We start from the raw sequence: 27804 nt of genomic DNA on the forward strand, positions 1-27804 counted from the left end.
TTTCAACAGTTTTTTATACGTGAGAGTGTGTTTTATGTTGAATGTATCTGCATGATTTCCATCTGTTTGAGTGCAAATCAGCCCAAATCAACTCGCTATTACTGTATGATCATGGCTATCAAAGTGAACGCGTCTATATGAATAGAGAGAGTGGATTATTTACTTTGGCACATTTGTGTTATTACCATCTGTATAAGTGGCCATCAGCACATCAGCACTTATTTGCATGGTAATTCATTGTAAATACTGCATTTCTAGCAATCTCAGGATGTTCTGTTATTGGCAAACAAAGTTAAATCTTTTTTTATTTTTCTTATTATTCTCATTTTTCTTACTCAAATTATTCTTATTGTATTTTTCTAGTGCTCAAATAAATCACTTATATGATGTCTAAGTTTCTGTCTAGTGTTTTATAACTGAAAAAAACTATGCAGTGGTATGTTTACGCCTTCAATACTATTGGGAAATATATTTTCTTATATTTTGGGGGTGGGGGGTCTAGACATAGTCTCAGAAAAATATTAGCAGGAGTCCCATTTTTCATGATATCTTATTCAGATTTGAAATAGAAACTCATGAGACATGTGGCTTTCAACCCATTACTTTTCTAGATTGCTCCAGGACTCATTTCATGTATTTTTATATGAAATAAAAAAATATAAAAAATATAAAGTGTGGTAAAAAAAAACTTTCAAGGCACTTCAGTGTCTATATCTTTGAATATTTTTGAGCATTATCGAATCTGCTTGATAAGAATAGTTGCTAAAAAGTAAAGCCCAAAGGGTCTTCTTTCCAAAGACACCAAAGTTATGTTTGTAACACACTGAAGTAGGAAACTGTTACAATTATAAGTTAGGTAGAGCACTTTAGCTGTGAGTCCCATAATGGGGGGTGCTGGCTAACAGGTTAAATGCAAAAAATAAAATAAAAAATTAGATTATCAATTAGATTATCAACGTCCAGGTTTTTTTTTTTTTTTTGAACACACGTCACACAGCAGCTTCAGATACACATGCATAACAGCAAATAATACTTCTGCACAGTGTTTCTTTTTTTACAACAGAAATGTGAATTCTGCCGCTATTCAGACAGTCTCAGTTATACAGATACAGATTCGGGCTAGAATCGCCTACGTATGCGATTTTTTTGTTGTTGTTGACATTTCTAATCGTAAACACAGCCATGTTGAAGCCTGCAGTAAATGTTTTCCATTATGGCAGTCCACTCTTGCTTATTGTTTTTCGAGAATGTTGCACTCCTGTTTGTCATTGTGCATGTAACTTCACGCCAATAAATCATCAGAAATATTGGTCTTTACCAATATATTGAATCTTTACATTCGTCCTGCTTGTTGTCCGTGGATTTACCTATATTTGGTGTTATTTGCTGTATAAAATGCATCTGGACATACAAAATCGAATTTACAATCGATTCAATGAACACTTGTCACTCAAATCAAACAGGATTTTTTTTCACAAAAGTGGCAACCCAAAAAAGCAAAGTAAACGGTCTCTCATTTGTAGGTTGCATGACACCTAGCGATGGATGCAAGTAAAACAGTATAACATTACCTCATTTTTTTTCTTCTCACCTGAAATTCATGCAATAAACATGTTTTTGGCAAAGATTTCAATTTGTTTGTGGTCTATATAGCCTGCATCAAAATGAGGTTTGCAATGATGAGCCCGAAGGCACGGGTTGAAGACCCAGCCAGTGACGTCACAATATGCTAATTTGTTTAAATTCATACCTACATAATCACCATCATCAAAATTGTACTTTTTTTACATTGAAACTTGAAAACAAAATATAGACCTACCTACAGACCCTTTTTTTATATATTTTTACTGTTACTGCAAACCAAAATATTTTTGAGGATGGCCTTATGTTGCATTTCCAAATCCAAGTGATCCAAACTCATAGCACTTGTGTAAGCTGGAGTTCAAGTGAAGCAGCATTTGCTGTGAACTGAGATGCGCTTAGACACAGTGCTCTTCTAAACAAAGTCTGAAACTTTGTATTACAAGCACTTCTTGTGTTTACTTACCTCTTTATGATGAATAGCTTGTTATATTTTTCATTTGTAAGGGTTTTGTAAATGGATTAATGTAAATAAAAATGTAAAACACCAGATTGTGAACTGCTAGTTTTATCATTTTAGAATCACACTAAGCCATACTGCATTCTCACAAACTGGTGACCAAGACAATTTCATAGATCAGTTTTTACTTGAACTTGGTGCCTGGTGAGTGATAATTCTAGACCCTGGCTTAGATGCCATGGTTGTTCAGCACACAGCCACTAGATGGTGCTGCTAGCTTGGGTAGGTCTGTGCAGAGGAATTCATTCATGAAATAGATGTATTTGAAAATGCTAAATTTTTAATCGCAATATTTCAACATTTTAATTGTCAGATGTTCAGTCCACCTGGGTCATTTTTCTCAGGTTGAAAATCTATATAATAGGCATGTGTATAAATATGGGGGTAATTTTTTTATCTCTTGTTCTGGCATTCCATTGAGAGCATATGGCAACCTTTGTGACAGTCATTCTTTATGATTGCATTTTGTAAATTATTTTATGATAAACCATTTACCTCAGAATCTCCAGCTGACAGTTTGGGGTCTTCAGTCCATCAGAAAGAAGCTTCACTCTAGAATCCTGCAGGTCATTGTTACTCAGGTCCAGCTCTCTTAGAAAGGAGTTTGATGATTGTAAAGCTGATGACAAACTCTCACAAGACTGAGCAGTGAGATTACAGCTCTGTAGCCTTTGTAAAGAACCAAACAAACAGTAATATATGCACAGTTACATCATGAGCTTTACAAATTGATAAACGCACCACATATTTTGAAAATTTATTTGATTAAAAACCATTTACCTCAGAATCCCCAGCTGACAGTTTGGGGTCTTCAGTCCATCAGAAAGAAGCTTCACTCCAGAATCCTGCAGATCATTGTCACTCAGGTCCAGCTCTCTAAGAAAGGAGTTTGACGACTGTAGAGTTGAAGACAAACTCTCACAAGACTGAGCAGTGAGATCACAGCACTGTAGCCTGTGTAGAGAACAAAAATAGACTATAATGCAGTTAATGCAAAGCTATAACCATATATTATATATGATATATTCAGACTACTGAATTTAAAAGAAAGTGTAAGGCTATAAAATAAAAAGCTTCTTTTATTTAATATTTTCATTATGTTTTCATAACTCTTCATAAAACATCAAACCTAGGCTTTTAATAGCCGGGTGCACCTTAGGATGGCCACAATAAAAGGCCACTCTAAAATGTGCAGTTTTACTGTACTGGGGGGTGTGGGGGGGGGGTCCAAAAAGCAGTGCAACACATCTCCTTCGTATGGAGTTGATCAGGTTGTTAATTTGTGGCCTGTGGGATGTTGGTGCACTCCTCTTCAATGGCTGTGTGAAGTTGCTGGATATTGGCAGGAACTGGAACATGCTGTCGTATACACCGATACAAAGCATCCAAAACATGCTCAATGGGTGACATGTCAAGTGAGTATGCTGGCCATGCAAAAACTGGGATGTTTTCAGCTTCCAGGAATTGTGTACAGATCCTTGCAACATGGGGCAGTGCATTATCATGAGGTGATGGTCGTGAATAAATAGCACAACAATGGACCTCAGAATGTAGTCAGAATATCTCCATGCATTCAAAATTCCATCAATAAAATGCACCTGTGTTCATTGTCCATAACATATGCGTGCCCATACCATAACCCCACTGCCACCATGGGCCACTCAATCCACAATGTTGACATCAGCAAACCACTCACCCACACAATGCCATACACACTGTCTGCCATTTGCCCTGTACAATGAAAACTGGGATTCATCTATTAGGAGAACACCACTAGTGCCAGATGCCATCGAATGTGAGTATTTGCCCACTCAAGTCGGTTACAAAGACGAACTGCAGTCAGGTTGAGACCCCAATGAGAACGACTAGCATGCAGATGAGTTTGCAAACCAAAGGTAAGAAAGGAGGGTAAGATGCTAGATGTGGAAGTCCTTGGCTGGTGTGGTTACACGTGGTCTGCGGTTGTGAGGCCGGTTGGATGTACTGCCAAATTCTCTGAAACATCTTTGGAGATGGCTTATGGTAAAGAAATTAACATTCAATTTACGGGCAACAACTGTGGTAGACATTCTTGCAGTCAGCATTTTTGAGTTCCCTGTAAAGATGGCACCTGTGTATGTGGCGTGCCGTCTTCTGCTCTGAGTTTGTCTTTGTTTTATTTGTGATTATGTCTTTCTGTGTGATAAACTCCTCTGCCCTTGTAACATATGATTGGCAAATGCTTTTTGATATTAAATCATCAATGGAGGGAGCACACTGTTGCATGCAGAAAAGATTCAGCACTTACCTTCCATCTGGGTGCTCACTCCCATTTCGCCTGTGCCAGTTGCTATGCGATTTTAATAACAGGCGTCGCAGGAAGTGGCGGAGGTGGCGAAGTGGCTTTGTGGTAAAGCTGAAAGCGATTCTTACCTCTTCTAAGGGGATCAACTCTCATTCTACTTATCCATTATTCAATCAGGAAGAGAAATTATCTTTCACCTGGCGCCCTTATGAATTATAAGTGGTTTCATGCTATCATGCTATCAACTCCCCCGTCTTTGTAAACAGATGGTGAACCTGCAGAACCTCTGACAAGTCCGCCGAGAACAATATTCAGAGGAGGTATCTGCTGAATTAACTCTGGCAATGATGAATGTAAGTTCATTGTCAAATAAAATATTCATTTTAAATAACTTCTTCACTGAACATATTTTAGATTTATTGTTTTTGACTGAGAAATAGCTGACCCTGGATGATTTAAGCCCATTCACTGAATTGGTACCTCGGGATTGTGTTTTTTTTAAATTCTACACGCACTACAAGCCGCGGTGGAGGCCTTGCATCTGTTTTTAAGAATAGTTTCACGTGTCATCCATTATCTGTTGGAATTTTTTCAAGCTTTGAGCTGCAGTTATTTTTATTTAAAGTGACAAATCCAGTTGTGTGTGCCTTAATATATTGGCCGCCTAGATATAATAAGGACTTTATTTGGGAGTTTGCTGATTTTTAAAGTAAAATTATATTGAAGTATGATAAATTGCTGTTAGTTGGTGATTTTAACATACGTGTGCTATCCTACAAATCCATTGTAAGAGATTTTTTTATGTTAATTGATTTTTTTAATCTTATACAGCATGTGAATAAACACACTCATGTTCATGGTCTTATTTTAGACTTGGTTTTGTCTTTTGGTCTATCTGTTGATACCTTTATTAGCCTTTGTTGTGGTATGTTTAAGCTTTACAATCCACTAAACTGCTATCTCACTTCAGTCTCAGTATGCATTTAGCCCTTATTTATCAAAAGTCTTACTATAAAAATACAACAAAACATTTTCTTACGACCTTACATGAATTATTGTGACAGAAATGCATTATGAAGAAGAAATGCACCTGCTATTAGTAGCATTAGAGCTAACGTTAGCATCAAGCTACATCAGACAATTTGTGAAATTATTAGTACACTTTTACTCAACTCACTTTAAACCCCGATCGAGTGTTTGTAATAAATTCATTCAAACCCAGGTCTCTAACACCAAAGGCATGTGTCTTATCCACTGCACCACAACACCACCCCACTCTATTGGTTGAACTGATTGAGAAATATGAGCCAAAACTGTCTCTAAGGTCAGCTGACCAGGCCTTGATGATTCCTAGAACTAAACGGCGAAGGGGAGCTCGAACTTTTGTAGCGATAGCTCAGAAACTCTGGAATGAATTACAGTTTTCTCTTATATCAACTCCCAAATTAAGTGTTGTTAAACACAAGCTTAAAGAACATTTCCTAGCATTACCATTTACATTTAATCATTTAGCAGACACTTTTATCCAAAACAACTTACAAATCAGAAGAACAATAGAAGCAGTCAGGTCAACAAGAGAACAACAACAGTATACAAGTGCCATGACAAATCTCAGTTAGTCTAGTATAGAACGCCTAGCCAGGTTTTTTTTTTTTTTTTATAAATGAAAAGACAAGAAAAGGAAAAGCGCTAGTATTAATTGGTTAAGTGCTGTCGAAAAAGATGAGTCTTTAGATGTTTCTTGTAAATGAGTAAAGACTCAGCTGTACGAATTGAGATTGGGAGGTCATTCCACCAGCTGGGCACAGTCCAGGAAATTGCAGAGGGTTGACAGTACATGCAGGAAGGCCCGCCAGGAGAGCATTACAATAGTTCAGTCTGGAGAGAACCAGAGCTTGGACAAGAAGTTGGGTGGCTTGCTCTGATAGGAATGGTCTAATCTTCCTAATGTTGTATAAGGCAAACCTGCAGGACCGGGTCGTTGTAGCAATGTGGTCGGTGAAGCTAAACTGATGATCCATCACAACTCCTAGGTTTCTGGCTGTCCTCGAAGAAGTAATGGTTGACGAACCCAGCTGTATAGAGAAGTTGTGATGAAGCAATGGGTTAGCTGGAATCACCAGGAGTTCTGTCTTCGTAAGGTTAAGATGAAGGTGATGGTCATTCATCCAGCTAGAAATGTCACTCAGACAGGCTGAAATGCGAGCAGCTATCGTCGGATCATCTGGTTGGAATGAGAAGTAGAGTTGGGTGTCATCAGCGTAGCAGTGATAAGAAAAGCTATGCTTCTGAATGACAGATCCTAATGACGTCATGTAGATGGAGAAGAGAAGTGGTCCAAGTACTGAGCCTTGAGGAACCCCAGTAGCAAGGTGTTGTGACTTCGAACCATCACCCCTCCAAGACACACTGAAGTATCTGTCAGAGAGGTAGGACTTAACCCACAGGAGTGCGGTTCCAGAGATGCCCATCTTTCTGAGGGTGGACAGGAGAATCTGGTGATTAACGGTGTCAAGAGCAGCAGACAGGTCCAGTAAGATGAGTACTGAGGATTTTGAAGCTGCTCTTGCCAGTCACAGGGCTTCAGTAACCAAGAGCAGAGCAGTCTCAGTTGAGTGGCCACTTTTGAAACCAGATTGGTTGCTGTCCAGGAGGTTGTTCTGTACAAGGAACATAGAAAGCTGGTTGAACACAGCTCGCTCAAGTGTCTTTGCAATGAATGGAAGAAGGGATACCGGTCTGTAGTTTTCAAGAAGCGTTGGATTTAGAGATGGTTTCTTGAGCAGTGGGCTTACCCGAGCCTGCTTGAATGCTGAGGGAAATGTTCCAGAATGAAGAGAGGAGTTGATAATGTGAGTAAGTGAAGGTATGACTGAAGAAGAGATCCCTTGAAGGAGGTGAGTGGGGATCGGATCAAGTGGACAAGTAGTAGGATAATTGGACAGGAGAAGTTTGGAAACGGCCATCTCTGAGAGTAGAGAGAAGGAGGAGAAAGAGTGTGCGTAGGTCATTGTGAAGTTGTCCTCAGTCTGCGGTGTGGAGAAATGGTCACTGATGGTTCTTGTCTTATTTGTGAAGAAAACGGCAAATTAGTCCGCTGTAAGAGTCGATGGAGGAGGTGGTGGCGGCGGATTAAGAAGAGAAGGGAAAGTCTTGAAGAGTGTCCGAGCGTCACAACAGGTGTTAATTTTGTTGTGGTATTAGGATGTTTTAGCCGTGAAGACATTTCTTGAGAAGGAAGAGAGGAGAGACTGATACACACTGAGGTCGGTAGAGTTTCTTTAGCACATCCAACTCCTCAAAGAAGTTTCCCAATTGACCTGGGGGACGATAAATGACCACAAAGTGGATTTTAACAGGGTGGGTTACAGTAATGGCATGTGATTCAAATGAACCATTACCTGTAGGTGATGGCTGAAGATCAAATTTCCATTCTTTTGATATAAGGAGACCAGTACCTCCACCCCTCCCAGGGGTACGAGGAGTGCGGGAAGTGAAATTAGTGGAGAGGGATGCAGGGGTGGCAATGTCTTCAGGTTTGATCCAAGTCTCAGTCAGTGCCATGAGGTTAAGACCGGAATGAGTAGCGATAGAAGAAATGAAGTCTGCTTTGTTAACTGCAGACTGACAGAGACCAACTGGAATAGAGAGCATAGTAGTAGAGGTCAGAGGGACAGGCCGTAGGTTTGTCAGACAGGCCTTCCTGCAATGTACGTAGCGTGCTCTTCGAGTGTTAGTAGTGATAGTAGAGATCTGAAAGCACATAGTGACTACAAGTGTAAGAAATATTTGAGAACAAGCTATACAAAAAAGAGAGGAGAAAAGCAATACTCAAGTGCCCTGCCGGTGTCCTTGCTCAGTGGAGTCGCGCAGGTAGAGTCGATTGTCTTTACACTCGTCGGTCTTCACACGAGGGCTGCTGCGGTGAAACCTACTGCTTTTGTATTTGCCTGTGATTGAAGTCAGCTGGCCACGCCTCACTATTTAGCAGATCGAAACTGAGCAGTCCCGCGGCAAACGCAAAACCAAGCGATACTTTAAGCACGTATTTACCAGGGTAAGACACACAATTTAAACCAAAAACTTTCCTAGCAATGACGATCACACAGTAGTCTAATGAGAAAACAAGACAAAACACTTACAAGCTGCTGTCCTTCCGTAGCTCGACTGTAGCTCGACTGTTTCTTCTGAAAAGTGCTTTCAAAACAGCTAATTAAGTACTTTCACTGGCTTTGGCCACGCTCACTATTTAGCAGATCGAAACCAGGCAGTCCCGCGATAGGCAAACGCAAAACCAAGCGCCACTTTAAGCACGTATTTACCAGGGTAAGACACACACAATTTAAACCAAAAACTTTCCTAGCAATGACGATCACACAGTCTAATTAGAAAAAAAGACAAAACACTTACTAGCTGCTGTCCTTCTGTAGCTCGACTGTTTCTTCTCCATTTAATGTGGTTTAGACATTTCTTTGGATATTGAAATTGTGGAGTTTATATCACTGTCATTTTATTGTGGTTTTAATGTTGTGTTTTATGTTTTGATACTGTTTTATTATGTATTCAATTATTGTACATCACTTTGGTCAATGGTCGGTTGTGTAAAAGTGTTCAATAAATAAATTAAAAGAAAAAAAGAAAGCATGCCAATTCCACACTCCCTCAAAATCTGTGGCACAGTGCTGTGTGATAAAACTGCACATTTTAAAGTGGCCTTTTATTGTGGCCAGCCTAAGGCACACCTGTGCAATAATCTTGCTGTCTAATCAGCATCTTAATATGCCACATCTGTGAGGTGGGTGGATTATCTCGGCAAAGAAGAGGTGCTCACTAACACAGATTTAGACAAGATTAGTTCAGCTCATGAAAAAGGGGGCAAAAACAAGTGTTGTGTTGTGTTTACATTTTTGTTCGGAGTAGAATGAGATCCAGAAATAAATCAGTAGTTTCACAAGCAATAATTAATTGCACAAATTAAAAAAAAATCAGACTTGCAAATAAAAATAATAAATCGCAAATATCTTTTTTTTTCTACAAACACAACTTTGCCTGCCTATAATCTAAACAAATTAAATTAATTAAAAACAAACTTGCAGGTTATCTTACCTCAAAAATGCACCACAGAACATGTCCATTCTTTTTTCCATTAGTTTCCAACAGTTAAACGAAAATAAAGTCCAGTCAAATGAAAAGTTAGAACAGTCTTTTACAGAGCATCGTGGAGAAAAAGAATAGCCTCCAGAGTGGAAGGTTTAAACCCACTCCTCTCTTCTATCACTCTTCCCACTGCGCTGAAGACACGTTCGCTGCTGCTGCTGGCGGGACACTAAACACAGAGCGAGCCAGTCTTGACAGCTGCGGTAGCAGGGTCTCGTTCTGTTTCCACTATATAGCAGCACATCTCGTCCATCAACCTTCCATGTTGTGATTGAGGCGCATGTATTGCTGTACTTCATCGTCGTCATCCTCGTCCTGCTCCACAATGTTTTCAAACTCGGCCAGCGCTCTCTTCTTTGCTGCGTGGCCCGCAACAACAGGTGCAGACACAGAAATGCTCGCCGCTGCATGAATCATCCTTTTATAATTATTAGTTGGCCAACTAGGCTATGATTAATACATTAATTTAGAGGCCTTTAATAGCTACTACTACATTAAGTGGATATAAGTGAAGTATAATCGTGGGTCGCGCTGACGGAAAAGCGTGCGTGAGTGCGTGCGTGAGACTGTCATGTCAGTATGTCAGTGTAATTATAACGGGTTGAATTATCAGATTATGAAAGTTATGAGGTTATGAAATGTCTATGTTTGTTTTTCTATCGTCGACGTCAACTTCTCTTTTTTTTTTTTATTAATGTCTAAAAATATAAATAGAAGGATAACCCAAAAAAGGCCCGAGGCCCGGCCCTAGGGGCAGAAATAAGTCGGGGCCTGTCGGGCTCGGGCTGAAATGCAGGGCTTTAATTTAGAGAGCTTCTTTCACTGAATGATACAGTCTGTTAAAATGCATTTCGATTTTTTAGAATAAAATTTACTGAAGAACATAGTTTGCAGTTTCATAAGCAGAAGTCAGTTGTAACACTCTCGATGGAGTTCGTAGGCCACTCTCCGTACAGTTCAAAATCACCAACAATTATTCTCTTGACAGAAGATGCTAACTGCGTCAATGCGTAGGTCAGCAAAATTCTGATTGGTTCCAAACCTTAGATAAACTTAAGACAGTTTCCACAGATGGATGCAAGCTTGAAGCATATTTTCTGATGACTAATTTTGGTGACAAGTGATCAGAGATCAGATGCGATACATCTCTACAAAGACATATAGCTATCTGATACGCTGGAAATTGGCAGTTGAATGTTTGTCCTGGGACTGTCTGAGCTTCTCCCTCTACAGACAGATACTAACACACATACGCAAAGAACTTATCAGAACTTCAAGGCCGCCTAGCCCTAGCTAGAATTTTATCAGTATGGTTCTTCACACAGACGCACTATTAAGTCATCATATTAGAGAGTAGAAGTACAGCATAAAGCGGGATTCTTTAACATCTCATAAGCGCACATAAAGTTACACATTTCACTCTTGCCATAACTTGATTTATAGTCAAATAAGAAATAATGTAATAATATAATTCATTTCAATATGAAGGATACGGCAGCTCAGCATCCACTCCTTCAGAATGATCACAAAATGTAATATTTATAGCCTATATTTATATCATTTCATATAGTTAATTAATATCACACGAAGAGTGCCATTTTTTTCTTACAGAATTCAGCATGATTACATATAAAAAATGTTTTACTACATTTCCATAAACAAGAAGTTAATTAAGAGCGTTTATTAAATTTGCGTTTTCAGACAGCATATTGCCTGTTTTTGCTCTATTTCGACAACAAAAATAATTGCAAACACAGCCACCATAGCACAGTTTTGCACAATGACTGTGTTTCATTCCTGAATGAATCAACCGTTTAAATGATTTGGTTCAATCACACTTACTCACTTATTAACAGTGACTTGCTGACACCCACTAGCGGTTTTAATTTCACATTTAAAGTATCTTTTTTTATTATTTATTTATTTATTATATTTTCAAACAAATTTTCAACATTTATGTCTTATATAATCAAAACATTATTTTTGCATTTGTAAATGCAGGTTAAATGCATTCATTTCCTGCATTAAACTGTGTAAATGCATTTAAATGCCATTTCTGTTGAAGTGAGGGGTGTCAAACTGGAGGTGTTCCTGGAAGGCCGCAGCCCTACAGAGTGTGGTTCAAACCCTGCTCCAACACATACCATGTAGTTTTCAAATAACCCTAAATTATTTGATTAGTTGAATCAGATGTGTTTAATTACAGTCTAAACTGTGCAGGACTGCGGCCCTCCAGGAACTGAGTTTGACACCCTTGGTCCCATTTTTGCCTCCCTCTCACTGTTAAAATGTAAGTAAATTTTAAACAAGCTACTTTTATTTTCACATGAGTAGACTTTTACACTGGCACTTTTGCTTTTACTTAAGTACAATTTAATTAATGTAATGGTTGTTTTACTTGAGTAGAATATTTTCGTACTCTTTACACCTCTTTATTTGCCAAAGCAAATAGAAATCTACTGCGATGCTATGTACTCTGCACGAGGCTTAACATGATGAAGGACAAATTATTCGCACATTTGTTTTGATGCATCCAGTTTCAGTTACAGCTGTTGCATCGTGACAGATAGCAGAGACACAGCATAAGACAGGGAATGGCTTATTTAGCCTTTTAAAGCACAATCATGGTAATAAATATAGGGCATAATAACACACATAATATAAATTATGGGCCAAAATGATCATCTGGGTACCTGTCTCAGCATGACTGCAGCATGTAGTACTGGAGTTTTGCAAGTGGACATTGTAAATAAAAACCTACTAAGGATTCTGTTAAGTAACTTTTTCAAACAAAACTAGTTAGTAAGTTTGATTCATATTAATTTTTGTATGTGTGTGTGTGATCAAGTGTTTTAACCAATATATATATCTCTTTTCTTACATTTATATCCATTTTTTTCATCAAATCTGAATCACATTTAAAAAAGAACCCACCTATATTTTTTCCTCCCCAAACAATGGCAATAACTTTGTAATACTTTTAATTAATGTTTGAAAATATTATTTATAATGCTATATACAGGTGCTTCTCAATAAATTAGAATGCCGAGGAAAAGTTCATTTATTTCAGTAATTCAACACAAATTGTGAAACTTATGTATTAAACAAGTAGTAAATGAAGTAGTTTAAGCCTTTGGTTCTTTTAACCCTCTGGAGTCGATTAACGCGGATACCCGTTATGAGGCATTTTCTTCTGATAACCCCGAAAATAACTTAAATTAGACTTTCAGTTTTAATCGTACAGATAAGATCAATACATCAATCGAATCTGTAAAGGGTCTACTTTTTTTGGATACAGACATAATAACAACAAAACTTTGTGCACTTATAAAATAAAGATAACAACAAGGTGTGCTGTCTTCAGCCTTTGTCTGCGCTGATCTTCATTTAGACACGTGTCATTAAAATGAACTGTAACTCTTTGAATACTCAACGAAGAGACATGAGAGATATATCTATTGAAAGCCTGACATGTCTACTTTTAAACTAAACAAGTGCAGCCGAAAACAGATATTCTGTGATAAAGTAATCCATATGAAAACAACGCGATGTCCGTTTTTCACGTCTCCCTTCATTATCTACTAATATGACCACACCCCACGCTGAACGCGCTAGTGAGATTATAATGTTTCACTGAAGCGCGCAGCTTGAATAAGCCCACAGAACTGAAGACAATGCAGCCAGACTGTTCTTCAAGTTTTTTATTTTATTTTGCTTCGCAATGAGAGGAAAAAGATGTGATGTGGTTGAGGATTTGAGAAATGGATTTCCTCAGAAAAAAGAATGAAGCCCTTTATTCAGCAGAGATCATAAACATGAGTAAGTCTCTTTTTATTTATTTATATACTTGTACTAGTTTTCACATAACGTGTAAACATTTTACTAGTTAGACTTTTTCCAAACTATAATTCCTGACTAAATGTATAATCAAGTGAAACATTATGAAGTTTCATTAACAGTATACAATACTATACCATTCAAAAGCTTGATGTAAATAATATAAATGTAACAAACATTGCTGTTCTTTCAATATACCCCCCCCCCCCCCCAAAAAAAAAATCTGAAAAAATATTCTCAGCTCTTTTCAACATTAATAATAATAATAATGACAATATTTCTGAAGGATTGTATGTCTGGAGTAATGATTAAAAAAAATCAGCTTTGAAAGTCAGCTTTGATTGTTCCTAATAAACTGTTTAACTGCTCTCCCAAGTGGATATTAAATTATGTTGTGGGATAATTAAATATATTCTAAAACTACAAACATAAAATTATATACATTTATTTTGTCCTCACATTCTTTCTTGTAACTCCTCCCTCTCAGTGACACAAGCTGACTGAATCACATCTTTTTGGGGTGAATTATGTCTTATTCCTAAAATAAAACTAAATGAATAAATTTATAAAATAATAAAACTTGAAGAACAGTCTCGCTGCATTGTCTTCTGTTGTGTGGGCGTATTCAAGCTGCACGCTTCAGTGAAACATTAGAATCTGAATAGAGCGTTCAGCGTGGGGCGTGGTCACATTAGAAGATAATGAAGAGAGACGTGAAAAACGGACATCGCGTTGTTTTCATATGGATTACTTTATCAAAGAATATTTGTTTTCGGCAGCACTTGTTTAGTTTAAAAGTAGACATGTCAAGCTCTCTTTAGATATATCTCTCATGTCTCTTCGTTGAATATTCACAGAGTTACAGTTCATTTTAATGAAGTGTTTGTAAATGAAGATCAGCAGACCAAGGCTGCAGACAGCACACCTTTTTTGTTATCTTTATTTTATAAATGCACAAAGTTTTGTTGTTATGTTTGTCTATAAAAAAGTATACCCTTTACAGATTCGATTGAAGTATTGCTCTTATCTGTACGATCAAAACTGAAAGTATAATTTAAGTTCTTTTCGGGGTTGTCAGGAGAAAATGCCTCATAAAGCATATACACGTTAATCGACTCCAAAGGGTTAATTGTGATGATTTTGGCTCACATTTAACAAAAACCCACCATATCACAAATCTCATCAAATTAGAATATGATGACATGCCAATTTAAGCTGGCTGTTCACAGAGTGCTGTATCCAAGCATGTTAACAGAAAATTGCGTGGAACGAAAAAGTGTGGAAGAAAAACATACACAACCAACCGAGAGAACCACAGTCTTATGAGGAATGTCAAGCAAAAATGTTTCAAGAATTTGAGTGAACTTCACAAGGAATGTACTGAAGCTGGGGTCAAGGACAAAAGAGCCACTACACACAGAATTGTCAAGGATATTGGCTACAGTTGTCATATTCCTCTTGTCAAGCCACTCCTGTACCACAGACAACGTCAGAGGCATCTTACCTAGGCTAAGGAGAAGAAGAAATGGACTGTTGCCATTGGTCCAAAGTCCTTTTTTCAGATGAGAGGAAGTTTTGTATTTAATTTGGAAACCAAGGTCTTATAGTCTTGAGGAAGGGTGGAGAAGCTCATAGCCCAAGTTGCTTGAAGTCCAGTGTTAAGTTTACACAGTCTGTGATGATTTGGGGTGAAAGGTCATCTGCTGGTGTTGGTCCATTGTGTTTTTTGAAAACCAAATTCACTGCACCAATTTACCAAGAAATCTTGGAGCACTTCATGCTTTCTTCTGCTGACCAGCTTTTTGAAGATGATGATTTCATTTTCAATCAGGATTTGGCACCTTCCCACACTGCCAAAAGCAGCAAAAGTTGGTTAAAAGACCATGGTGTTGGTATGCTTGACTGGCCAGCAAACTCACCAGACTTGAACCCCAGCGATAATCTATGGGGTATTGTCAAGAGGAAGATGAGAAACAAGAGACCAAACAATGCAGATGAGCTGAAGACCACGGTCAAATAAACCTGGGCTTCCATACCACCTCAGCAGTGCCACAAACTGATCACCTCCATGTCACGCTGGATTGAGGAAGTAAATAATGCAAAAGGAGCCCCTACCAAGTATTGAGTACCTGTACAGTGAATTAACATACTTTCCAGAAGGCCAACAATTCACTAATTTTTTTATTATTATTATTGGTTTTATGAATTATTCTAATTTGTCTAATTTGTTTGTGAATTGTTGGGTTTTTATTAAATGTGAGCCAAAATCATCACAATTAAAAGTACCAAAGATTTAAACTACTTCAGTCTGTGTGCATTGAATTTATTAAATACATGAGTTTCAGATTTTGAGCTGAATTACTGAAATAAATTAACTTTTCCTCGACATTCTTATTTATTGAGAAGCACCTATACATCGTTAGATCAACATGGCTGCTCATATCCATATCCACTCTCATCCAAACTGATTCACTGAAAAACTGGAAAACGCTATTATGTTGGCTGTTGTGTGACGGCAATTTAACCTATTACACAAACTCACGTTTATCATGTGGTTGAATCCGTTCATTTATTAGATATTTACTTATTGACGCTTTTATTTCCATATTGAATGATGCTTCCATAACAGGTTTGTATCCAGTATAGCATTGTTCCTATAGCCGTGATTTAAAGTGTGGTTTCTCTGGCATTTTCAAAGGCATGTAACATATACTATGGCTTGGCTTGATACACAGTCTAATGATCTAACAAAATCAAATTTTAAACATCTTTTACTGTATCAATTTTTATGGCCTTTACATTTCCTATTTGAGCCAATGCATATTATGAAAGGGTTATTTTAGGAAGAGACTGCCCTTATTATAAAGCAAAATGTGTTTGGTTATATCGAGAATGTGCTATGATTGGATGAATCCACAAATGCGTGCAACAATCTACAAATTTACAAGACACAATTCACAAATGAAGGGCAGACAAAGTTGTGTTTGTGACATAAAAATGTATTTGTGAATATGTTTTTTATTTGCAAATCTCATTTTATTTATTTGTGAATTTAATTGTGAAACTCTGAGATTTATGTATGGATCTCATTCTATTTATTTATTAGTAAGTTAAATTTTTTGTAAATCTCTTTACATTTATTTGTGGGTTTATTTGGAATAATACAACAATTCTACCTACATAGCTCCACTTGTATAGATCTGCTATGAATTATTTTCATATGCTATTTATGCTGCAAGCAGTATGTCTTAAATACTCACAGCACCATATCAGCATATGTATTGGCAGAAGCAAGTTCCTGTACTTGTACATTAGTCTTTATGAACACTTTATGAAAATAATATAAAAAGAAATGTCATAATTGACATTATCTCCCCATAAAACAACTAACAGTGTATATGAATGAATATAAAGAAAACACGTACAGTGCTCTTCTGGTGTTTTTGATGACTGGCAGCAGTCTCATCAGTGCTTCATCAGATCTTCTGTATTTCTTCAGTTCAAACTTCTCTTGAGTCTCTTCTGACATGAGGAGCACAAACACCAGACCCGACCACTGAGCAGAGAAGAGATTCTGCTCTGAAAGTTTTCCAGAGCCCAGATTCTTCTGGATTTCCTCCACAAAGTCATCTTTCAGTTCATTCAGACAGTAGAAGAGATTGATGGTCCTCTCTGTTGATTCCTCCATCTCTATTTTCGTTTTGATATACTCAGCAGTGTCTTTGGTGTACTCTGTTTTCAGCTTCAGTCCTGGCAGTAGTTCCTTCAAGTCTCTCTGATTGGACTCTACTGAAAGACCCAGGAGGAATCGGAGGAAGAGGTCCAGGTGTCCATTCTCACTTTGTAAAGCCTCATTGACTGCAGCTTTATGAAGTTCAAACAGTGGCTTTGTGGACAGAATACATGACAGTTTTTTCCAGGATTCGAGAAATGGGTTTGCTTTCTTGTTTTTGTTAATAAATAACACATAGAGAGCAGCAAGTAATTCCTGGAAGCTGTAAACATTTCTCTCTGACATAGATTTTTCCTCCTGAAACATCCGTGTGCATAACCCAGAGTACACAGACCCTTCATTGACATTTAGTCCACACTCCTCAAGATCTTCTTTGTAGAAAATCAGATTACCTTTCTGTAGTTGTTTAAAGGCCAGTTTCCCAAGCTTCAGAATAATCTCATCAAAAGACATGACTTTAGCCTTAGTTTTAGGATCCTTGCAATATTTTGTTTCCATCTGTTGCTTCTGAGAAAGTAAAAAGTTTGTGTACATCCCTGTGAGGGTTGTAGGTATATATAAATACATATAAATCAGTGTAAATATCGTCCAGGTATTTATTATGACCCGTCTGTGAATTACTAACCAATATCCGCTCACAGTGCTGTTTTGAACTTGTCCTTCAAGATCTTTGTGTAATCATTTTGAGTAGCTTTATTGTCCTCTGCAGCAGAACCTTTGAGAAAATGGAAAAAAGTCAGCCAAGAGTAAGTAATTGGTTTTTAATAAAATAATGATACTTTAAGTAGACTCTGACATGGTCTGTGATTCCCATCACAAACCTTGAAAACTGTGTGTAGTCTATATTTGAATTAATGCTCCTGAAGTGCCAATGAGTGAGTCTTATGCCTAGTTCACACTACAGGATTTTAAGCCTGATGCAAGGTAACAAGCTCGCTGACAGGTCGGGCTGTGATCGGGGGAAAATCAGTGGGTGATCTCGCATGTGTTTTCGTGACAAAACATGGTTTGGGGACAGGACAGAGTCATTGGGTGACAGAGTTGTCAGCTCGTGTAGTTCGTTGATCATTAACGTAGTGTCGCGTAGTGTGAACACCATAATGACTTCAAGACAGACAATCAAGTGATGTAGTCTGAACCGCATAGGGATCTTTAGGTTTTAAGGTGTTTGATTAGGTTTGGCACTAAACTCCACAGGTCAGTGATCCTCCAGAACAGGTTTAGATAACCCGGTACTAGACCAGGTATAGGCAAGTTCAGTCCGCGAGAGCCGCTGTCCTGCAGAGTTTAGCTCCAACCCTAATCAAACACACCTGAACAAGCTAATCAACGTCTTCAGGATTATAAAGGCTAAAGGCAGGTGAGTTTCTTTTTCAGATTTTTTTTTTTCAGCAACTATATAAGAATAATCTTACCTATTCCTGCTCTAGACTTTACTCTGAATTTTCCCTATATTTATGCATGCTGTTTCTAAACATCAAAGTTCTGGAGAAACTGTTCATTCAATGTAACAAGAAACACTATCCAGTTTAGCACTGATAATGTCTATGCTCACAAAATTAACAATAAAGCTGCAGTGAAAGACTGCGCACCAAAATGCAAATGATTTGGTAGAGCTTTTGCTTGTTTGTTTTGCCTGTTATAGAGTTATTCATTTAATGTATAGAAATTAAATGGTTTTTATTTTTATTTTATTTTACTGTTTAATTTAATACAGGAAATGTGTGCTGGCCATTTGCCAACATTAATTTTTGAGATTACTGTTAAATGAAATAATAGACAAGAGGCCCTATAACAGGTGTTTGTGTATTATTGTTGAAGGATCCTCCTGCTATTGCTAAAATGACAATCAAATCAGAATAGCTGCACTTTTGCCTCCACATTCATAGACATTGATAATTCATCACATTCATTGATGTTAAATCAGATGTGTAAATTGTCATACATGAAAGGTTTACCTTTTTTTTCTCTGTTATTCTCTGGATTTACACTTGCACCTGTTTCAGCTTTCATTTTCAGATTTATCAGCTGAAAGAGAAATAAAGATGCTTAGATGATTCTTACATAGATTTACATAATTTACAACTTTTATATAACATGCATACTTTTTGTATTTGTGATTGTAATGATGCCTTAGCGAAGTCTGCAGCGGGAGAGAGAATCAGGAGACGAACGGTGAGTGAGTGGTTTGGACGGAAATGATCAACACCTGTCTCTTGTTTCAGTAATTGACGTGGAGAGAGTATATAATGCCAGGAGAAACAGGAGCAGTCGAGAGAGAGAGAGAGAAGGACTGCTGATGTGTGCTTGAACCGGAAGGAGTAACCCGGAAGTGTTTCCTAATAGTGTGTATTGATGTCAGAGTAAAAGTTACCATTGGTAACATTGGTAATTTTTTTGTTAATAAACTCATCAGCAGTCCAGCCGACCCCTTTGTCCTCTTCCTTTCCACCCATGAACATACTACACTGGTGCCGAAACCTGGGAAAGGAAGAAGGAGTGCCGCCGCCATGCAGAGCCCATCCTCCACGCCATTCGGGGACGTCATTTTATCCCTCACGGCCCTACATCAAGAGCAACATCAGGCACTGCTGGACTTGAGAACAGATCAAGAGCGGCGGTTCCACGCCATCCTTCAAGCCCATCAGGAGGAACGCGAGAGGTTCCGGAGCTGGATCGACCGGGAGGTTCGTGCCGAGGCCACGGGACTGCCCGTGGTACCCGCTCACTTGCTCCTTCATAAGATGGGACCACAAGATGAACCTGAAGCATTCCTGGAGATGTTTGAAAAATCAGCTGAAGCGTGCGGCTGGCCCCGCGACCAATGGTGATCCCCCTGTTCTCGGGCGAATCCCAGGTGGCATCACATCAACTTCCGGTAGGGAACCTCCTGTTTTTCGATGACCTGAAAGAGGGCCATCATTCAGCGGGTCGGCCGGAACCCAGAGCAACATAGTCAGCAGTTCCATTCCCTGGACCTGGGGGAATCCGGTCGGCCCTTCGCGATGGCCCAGCAGCTCTGGGACTCCTGTCGCAAATGGCTACTGGTTGAGGGAAGTGACGTGGAACACATCATCGACCTAGTGGTACTGGAGCAGTTCATCGCTCGGCTTCCGAAGACGACTACCAAGTGGGTCCAGTGCCACCGTCCCACGTCGCTGGACTCGGCCATTCATCTCGCGGAGGGCCACATGGTGGCATGCACAGGGGTCGGCGAACCCCTACAATCAGTCTCTCTCTCCCCTCTCCTTCTCTTTCTCGACCTGTCCCTCTCCCTATGTCCCGTCCACCCGGCCCTCCTCATGTGCCGGCTGATTGGGGTACATATCCGGCCTTGATGGATTCAGGATGCAACCAAACCTCAACCCATCAAAGCCTGATTCAGTCGGGGGCATTGGATACAAGCCACGTGGTTAAGGTGCGGTGCATATACAGGGATTTGGTAGAGTACCCTGTGGTCCCGATCATTATTCAATTCCAGGGTCAAAAGCATAGTGTGGAGGTGGTGGTTAGTTCTCACCTCTGGCATCCGATAATTCTGGGAAGGAATTGGCCCTCGTTTACTGTTTTATTGGGGTCATTATGTGCGGATGCCTCTTGGGGAAATAAGGCACGGAATGGGCCGTGCGTGTGCAGGTGGGAGACAGGTCCGTTCAACAGGTCCGTTCCATCGATGGCCAGCCTCTCCATCCTGCCCACTCGCTCACCTAACTGTATTTTGCCATTTTAAAAGATCGGTTGTATTGAGTGACCCAAGACGCTCGGACAAAAGTAAATACAGTCCAGTTGTTGATTCCGAAGAGCCACAGGGAAATGCTTTTCGATGCGGCTCATTCTAATCTTATGGCAGGCCATTTGGGACAGGCAGCAACACTGGAGAGAGAATCAGAAGACGAACGGTGAGTGAGTGGTTTGGACAGAAATGACCAACACCTGTCTCTTGTTTCAGTAATTGGCGTGGAGAGAGTATATAACGTCAGGAGAAACAGGAGCAGTCGAGAGAGAGAAGGACTGCTGACGTGTGCCTGAACCGGAAGGAGTAACCCGGAAGTGTTTCGCGATAGTGTGTATTGATGTCAGAGTAAAAGTCACCATTGGTGTTAGAAAAGATTATTTTTTGTTAATAAACTCGTCAGCAGTCCAACTGACCCCTTTGTCCTTTCCACCCATGAACATACTACAGTCATTAATCAACTTATAAAAGTAAAAATCAATCAAGATTTGACCTTTCACCAATCTTTAAAAAACAATTGTAATTTTTGTGCTTCTCTACCTTCTATTATTCTTTGCCTCGTAATGTAGATAGCTCTCTTAGCTTGTCTAATTAAAAAAATTCAGCAATTTACTTTTAGTTCTGTGAGCTGCTCTATAAATGGGGCCAAAGATAAAACTCAGAAAAATGTTCACCAAATTTAGAAAACATTAAGCTAAGTATATTAAACAAATCTTCCAATCTTGAACACTCTAAAAAAAAACTGTGAAAAATTGTTTCCCCTTTTTTTACAGAATGGGCACTTGTTAGACAAATTAGAATTAATAATACTAACGAACGCATTAACAACAACTATGCCATGCAGTATCTTCCACTGAAGATCAACTGTACACTTTTCCAAAGGTGTTTTATAAAGAATTCTCCATACAGGTTTTACATTATCTTCCAACCCCAACTTTTCTCTCCATACTGTACCTTTTCGTTCCCTAGGAAAAGTTTTATTCAAAACCTTAACACAGCATTTATACAACAATTTACTTTGAGCATTTTGAAAGTTCAGATTTTCCAGACCTTCCAAGTCCAAAAAATAACCATTTAAGTCCTTTAAATCTGGAGTGATTAAAATGTTTGGAAATGGATGTAAATTAATAGGAACAACCTTACCATTATAATATTCCTTCAACTTTGTTTTTTCTTCTACTGTCAACCTTTGCATTAGCAAATCTATAATCTTTCCAACCTGATGTACAGACTGAACTCTCAAAAAAGATGCAACTGCCTGAACATTGCTTAGCTCAGGACCATCAATGTCCATTAAATGATTTTGCCTTAGAGCCTTTGATGAGCCTAAGATTTGAGATAATCCTGGTGTGACGAACAAGGGGTTCCTTAAAGGGATAGTTCACCCAAAAATCAAAATTATGTCATTAATAACTCACCCTCATGTCGTTCCAAACCCATGAGACCTCCGTTTATCTTTGGAACACAGTTTAAGATATTTTAGATTTAGTCCGAGAGCTCTCAGTCCCTCCATTGAAACTGTGTGCAAGGTATACTGTCCATGTCCAGAAAGGTAAGAAAAACATCATCAATGTAGTCCATGTGACATCAGAGGGCTAGTTAGAATATTTTGAAGCATCGAAATTACATTTTGGTCCTAAAATACAAAAACTATTACTTTATTCAGCATTGTCTTCTCTTCCGTGTCTGTTGTGAGAGAGTTCAAAACAAAGCAGTTTGCGATATCTGGTTCGCAAACAAATCATTCGATGTAACCAGATCTTTTTGAACCAGTTCACCAAATCGAACTGAATCATTTTAAACAGTCCGCGTCTCCAATACGCATTAATCCACAAATGACTTAAGATGTTAAATTTTTTAATGTGGCTGACACTCCCTCTGAGTTCAAACAAACCAATTTCTCTGAGTAATTCATGTACTCAAACAGTACACTGACTGAACTGCTGTAAAGAGAGAACTGAAGATGAACACCGAGCCAAGCTAGATAACGAACAAAAGACTGACTCGTTCTCAGTGGCTTAGGTTATTGTGTTAACTTAACCTACCACATGCCAAACTAATAACATTGTCAGCATTAAATCTATAAATTCTGCTTTCAGTTAACAGTACATTTTCGTCAGTTATTTTATCTAGAGAGTTTGATGAATTTCTTACAGATTTCAAAATCATTAAAAATCATATACTGACAATGTAGTAGCACTGTTCTGTATCTGTATCTGTTTAAATCATGCTTTAATCCGAAAATAGAACTAGCCTTTAACATCCCGCTCGACTATTGAAGTCATTATAACCTTCTGATCAAGCCAAAGCTAAATATGTTTAACATGAATTCTTGCTGAATATGCAGTTATATAATGGGCTGTTGGCATGAATTTTACTTGTGATGGTGGCTCTTGGAGCAAATGAAAACTATGACGCTCAGACTCTTAAAAAAGCTCCTCGCTCCAGTCAGAATCATTCCGCTCTGCTCATACTCTGCTCAGCAGCATGTCTCTGTGGCAGATGCACGGGGGAGGGTTGAGTCCTGAGTTGAGCGTTGGTGGATGTTAAAAAGAAAACCAGGTTTTCATTCCAACAAACCGATGTAAACTACACATTCGAAGTTAATCGATAAAATCAATTTATCGCCCAGCCCTACTTGTTTTCATATAATATAGCTGCATTAAAATGGAGGTGTGTAAAATGTCAGAGTGCAAATTTTGCACAGCGCGTGTGATGCTTAGTGCGATGTGCAGCATTTATTCTTATTTGTTTTATCTTCATTACAAATCTTGTAAAAAAATTATGTTGTAATGCTTATGCAAAATGTGAATTCATATTGAAGTGTTTGTGCGAAAATTATTAATGCGCATTAATGACAGGGAGGCGCCCTCTCGATCACTTGAACTATATTGCTCCATACGGTAGTCAACATTTGAAGTGGATCAAAACCTTTCTTCAAAGTTGTCCTATAACCAATATGACGAGTCCTATCTAAACCTGTTCAGCAAGTTTGAAACTCTCATCAGAAACTGTCAATATGAAAGACCAAGAGATTCACACCTTTATCTCGACCCCCACAAGCTATACAGATCTACCCCCCAAAACCTAACTCTCTCCAGCTGAACTGAATTCGGTCTGTTCGATAAACCTGTTCAGCAAGTTTGAAACCCTCATAAGACACTGTCAATATGAAAGACCAAGACATTCACACCTTTATCTGGATCCCCACAAGCTATACAGAACTACCCCCCAAAACCCAACTCTCTCCAGCTGAACTGAATTCGGTCTGTTTGCTAAACCTGTTCAGCAAGTTTGAAACCCTCATAAGACACTGTCAATATGATAGACCAAGAGATTCACACCTTTATCTCGATCCCCACAAGCTATACAGAACTACCCCCCAAAACCCAATTCTCTCCAGCTGAACTGAATTCAGTCTGTTTGTTGGCAGCGAGGAACGGAGTGTTTGTCATGTTACTGGGCTGAAACATGTCTGCACTCACAGCAGCCCAACTCTTTGTATTCATTATTTTCCCATATTATTATTTTCACAAGACCATATTAATAACAAGTTATCAACTGGTATTTAATCATTATTTTATGAAAATCATTGTTATTTGTGAACATAGCGTTTGTGGAAGGCTTAAAGACCAAGTGGAATCCTACGCAGCTGCTCCCCTCACAGCGTTTGACTTTACTAAATCAGATTGAGGCGAATACAATTTATTGATCATGAGCCCAACATTTAGCAAGGCAGGAAAACATTCAGTCTGCCTGAAGGAAGACGTACTTCATTATAAGTTAATGCTGTTAAATTCACCAATTGTAGTAGTGCAGAAAAAATCAGGAGGCATTCGCATGTGTGTAGATCTGCGAGAAGCAAACAAAGCTGTGATTACGGACAGTTATCCTCTGCCACATATTGATGATTTGTTGTCTTAGCTATGTGGAGCAATTGTTTTCTCTACAATTGACTTGGAGAGTGCTTATTTCAACTTCTATTACATAAAGAAAGTCGTGATTTGACTGCACTCAAAACACATGAAGGCCTATTTTGGTTTTGCCGCGTACCATTTGGCCTAGCTTCGGCACCTTCTGCATTCCAGAAAATGTTATCTGTACTGCAAGGATTGACAAATGTGGCCCACTATCTCGATGATATTGTTTGAAGTTGTTCAACTCCTACAGGGTGCAGGACTTCAAATTAATACTCCGAAATGCCAATTCAGTAAGACAAAGTATATGCTTTTTGGGTCATACAGTGTCAGCACAAGGTGTTCATCCAAACGAGGATCATCTTAATGCAATGCTTCATGCACCAGTTCCTACAAATGCACATCAGCTTCATTCATTTCATGGATTAATCTCATGGTACAGCAAGTTTATTCCAAATTTTGCCACTGTGGTAGAGCCATTACGTGCTTGTATTAGGAAAGGAGTTGACTTCAGTTGGTCAGAAAAAGCTCAGAAAAGTTTCAACACTGTGAAAGAGTTGCTGCTGAAAAGCTCTGCTTTGGCATTATTTGATCCTAATTTGCCAGTTGTGGTTTCAACTGATGCATCAAACTATGGACTAGGAGCTGTACTGGCATGAGAATTGCATGTTGGGCAGCATGACTCTTATGTTTTAACTATGAAGTAGTTTACCATTGTGTTTCTTCTGACAAAACCGCTATTGTTTCTTTTCTGCACCTTTGCAGAAAAAGTAGCTGTTGACATAGTGGGCCCGTTTAAAACTGCTACTTGGGATTGTCATTATATGATAACTCTGCATAGTATGTGGCCTGAAGTGGAATTTACTTCTTCAATCACAACTCAAAATGTTAAGTTTTTTGATTAGGACAATGGAGGTCATTTCCGTTCAGTGGATTTTGCGGAGTTTCTGAAAAGGAGAGATATTCAGCCTATGTACATCAGTCTATCATCCAGCTGCAAATGGTGCCATTGAGAGATTTCATTGTGTGCTCAAGAGCTGTATTTAGTCTGCTATTGTGTCTTGCAAGCCATGGAACCCAATAGTAACACAATTTCTTCAAGTTTACCGTGCTACTCCGCATTCTATTACTGGACTATCTCCATTTGAGTTATTCTGTGGCAGGAAAATGCTTACTTGTTTGAACATCCTTCCTCCTCCTGTAACTGGCAAAAATGTTGTGAGTCAGAAAGTATCCTGATCACAAAAGAAAATTAAAGCATAGACGGACTCTAGACGAAGAGCCCGTAGTGCTAACTTCAAATGGGGAGATTGGGTGCATATACAGAGTCCAGTTCATGTTCCAAAAGGGCATCAAAAATTCTCAAAACCTTTGCAAATTGCTCGTCAGGGGTGCGTTTCCCAAAACCATAGTTGCTAACTAAGTTAAATTATAACTGACAACTAAGGAAAATCCCAAAAACAATATCTCAGAAAATTTGAATATTGTGAAAAGGTTCAATATTGAAGACTCCTGGTGCCACACTCCAATTAGCTAATTAACTCAATGTCAATGTCAATGTCACCTTTATTTATATAGCGCTTTAAACAAAATACATTGCGTCAAAGCAACTGAACAACATTCATTAGGAAAACAGTGTCAATAATGCAAAAATGATAGTTAAAGGCAGTTCATCATTGGATTCAGTTATGTCATCTCTGTTCAGTTAAATAGTGTCTGTGCATTTATTTGCAATCAAGGCAACGATATCGCTGTAGATGAAGTGTCCCCAACTAAGCAAGCCAGAGGCGACAGCGGCAAGGAACCGAAACTCCATCGGTGACAGAATGGAGAAAAAAACCTTGGGAGAAACCAGGCTCAGTTGGGGGGCCAGTTCTCCTCTGACCAGACGAAACCAGTAGTTCAATTCCAGGTTGCAGCAAAGTCAGATTGTGCAGAAGAATCATCTGTTTCCTGTGGTCTTGTCCTGGTGCTCCTCTGAGACAAGGTCTTTACAGGGGATCTGTATCTGGGGCTCTAGTTGTCCTGGTCTCCGCTGTCTTTCAGGGATGTAGAGGTCCTTTCTAGGTGCTGATCCAGCATCTGGTCTGGATACGTACTGGATCCGGGTGACTGCAGTGACCCTCTGATCTGGACACAGACTGGATCTGGTGGCCACGGTGACCTCGGAACAAGAGAGAAACAGACAAATATTAGCGTAGATGCCATTCTTCTAATGATGTAGCAAGTACATAGGTTGTTATGGGAAGTGTTTCCGGTTCCGGTTTACCTAATTAATGCAGCCTAAAAATCCTTTAACGGATTTGGATAATAAAAGCATATTAGTATGTTATGTGTATGCCAGGTTAAAGAGATGGGTCTTTAATCTAGATTTAAACTGCAAGAGTGTGTCTGCCTCCCGAACAATGTTAGGTAGGTTATTCCAGAGTTTGGGCGCCAAATAGGAAAAGGATCTGCCGCCTGCAGTTGATTTTGATATTCTAGGTATTATCAAATTGCCTGAGTTTTGAGAACGTAGCGGACGTAGAGGATTATAATGTAAAAGGAGCTCATTCAAATACTGAGGTGCTAAACCATTCAGGGCTTTATAAGTAAGAAGCAATATTTTAAAATCTATGCGATGCTTGATAGGGAGCCAGTGCAGTGTTGACAGGACCGGGCTAATATGGTCATACTTCCTGGTTCTAGTAAGAACTCTTGCTGCTGCATTTTGGACTAGCTGTAGTTTGTTTACTAAGCGTGCAGAACAACCACCCAATAAAGCATTACAATAATCTAACCTTGAGGTCATAAATGCATGGATTAACATTTCTGCATTTGACATTGAGAGCATAGGCCGTAATTTAGATATATTTTTGAGATGGAAAAATGCAGTTTTACAAATGCTAGAAACGTGGCTTTCTAAGGAAAGATTGCGATCAAGTAGCACACCTAGGTTCCTAACTGATGACGACGAATTGACAGAGCAACCATCAAGTCTTAGACAGTGTTCTAGGTTATTACAAGCAGAGTTTTTAGGTCCTATAATTAACACCTCTGTTT

General features: G+C 38.8%; 1 protein-coding gene across 1 annotated transcript in view; it reads right to left on the reverse strand.

The window, feature by feature from the left end:
• The window catches only part of LOC132099275 (NACHT, LRR and PYD domains-containing protein 12-like), a 225241-nt gene that overhangs the window by 191022 nt on the left and 6415 nt on the right, over window positions 1–27804 (reverse strand). The window contains exons 2-4 of the mRNA XM_059505711.1: window positions 16805–17732; window positions 2882–3055; window positions 2597–2770 (exon numbers count right to left, since the gene is read on the reverse strand). Coding sequence (XP_059361694.1) covers window positions 2597–2770; window positions 2882–3055; window positions 16805–17732 — 1276 coding nt within the window. The remainder of the gene's footprint in view (window positions 1–2596; window positions 2771–2881; window positions 3056–16804; window positions 17733–27804) is intronic.

The sequence above is a fragment of the Carassius carassius genome, chromosome 22 (genome assembly GCF_963082965.1).
Source record: "Carassius carassius chromosome 22, fCarCar2.1, whole genome shotgun sequence".
NCBI classification, from domain to species: domain Eukaryota; kingdom Metazoa; phylum Chordata; class Actinopteri; order Cypriniformes; family Cyprinidae; genus Carassius; species Carassius carassius.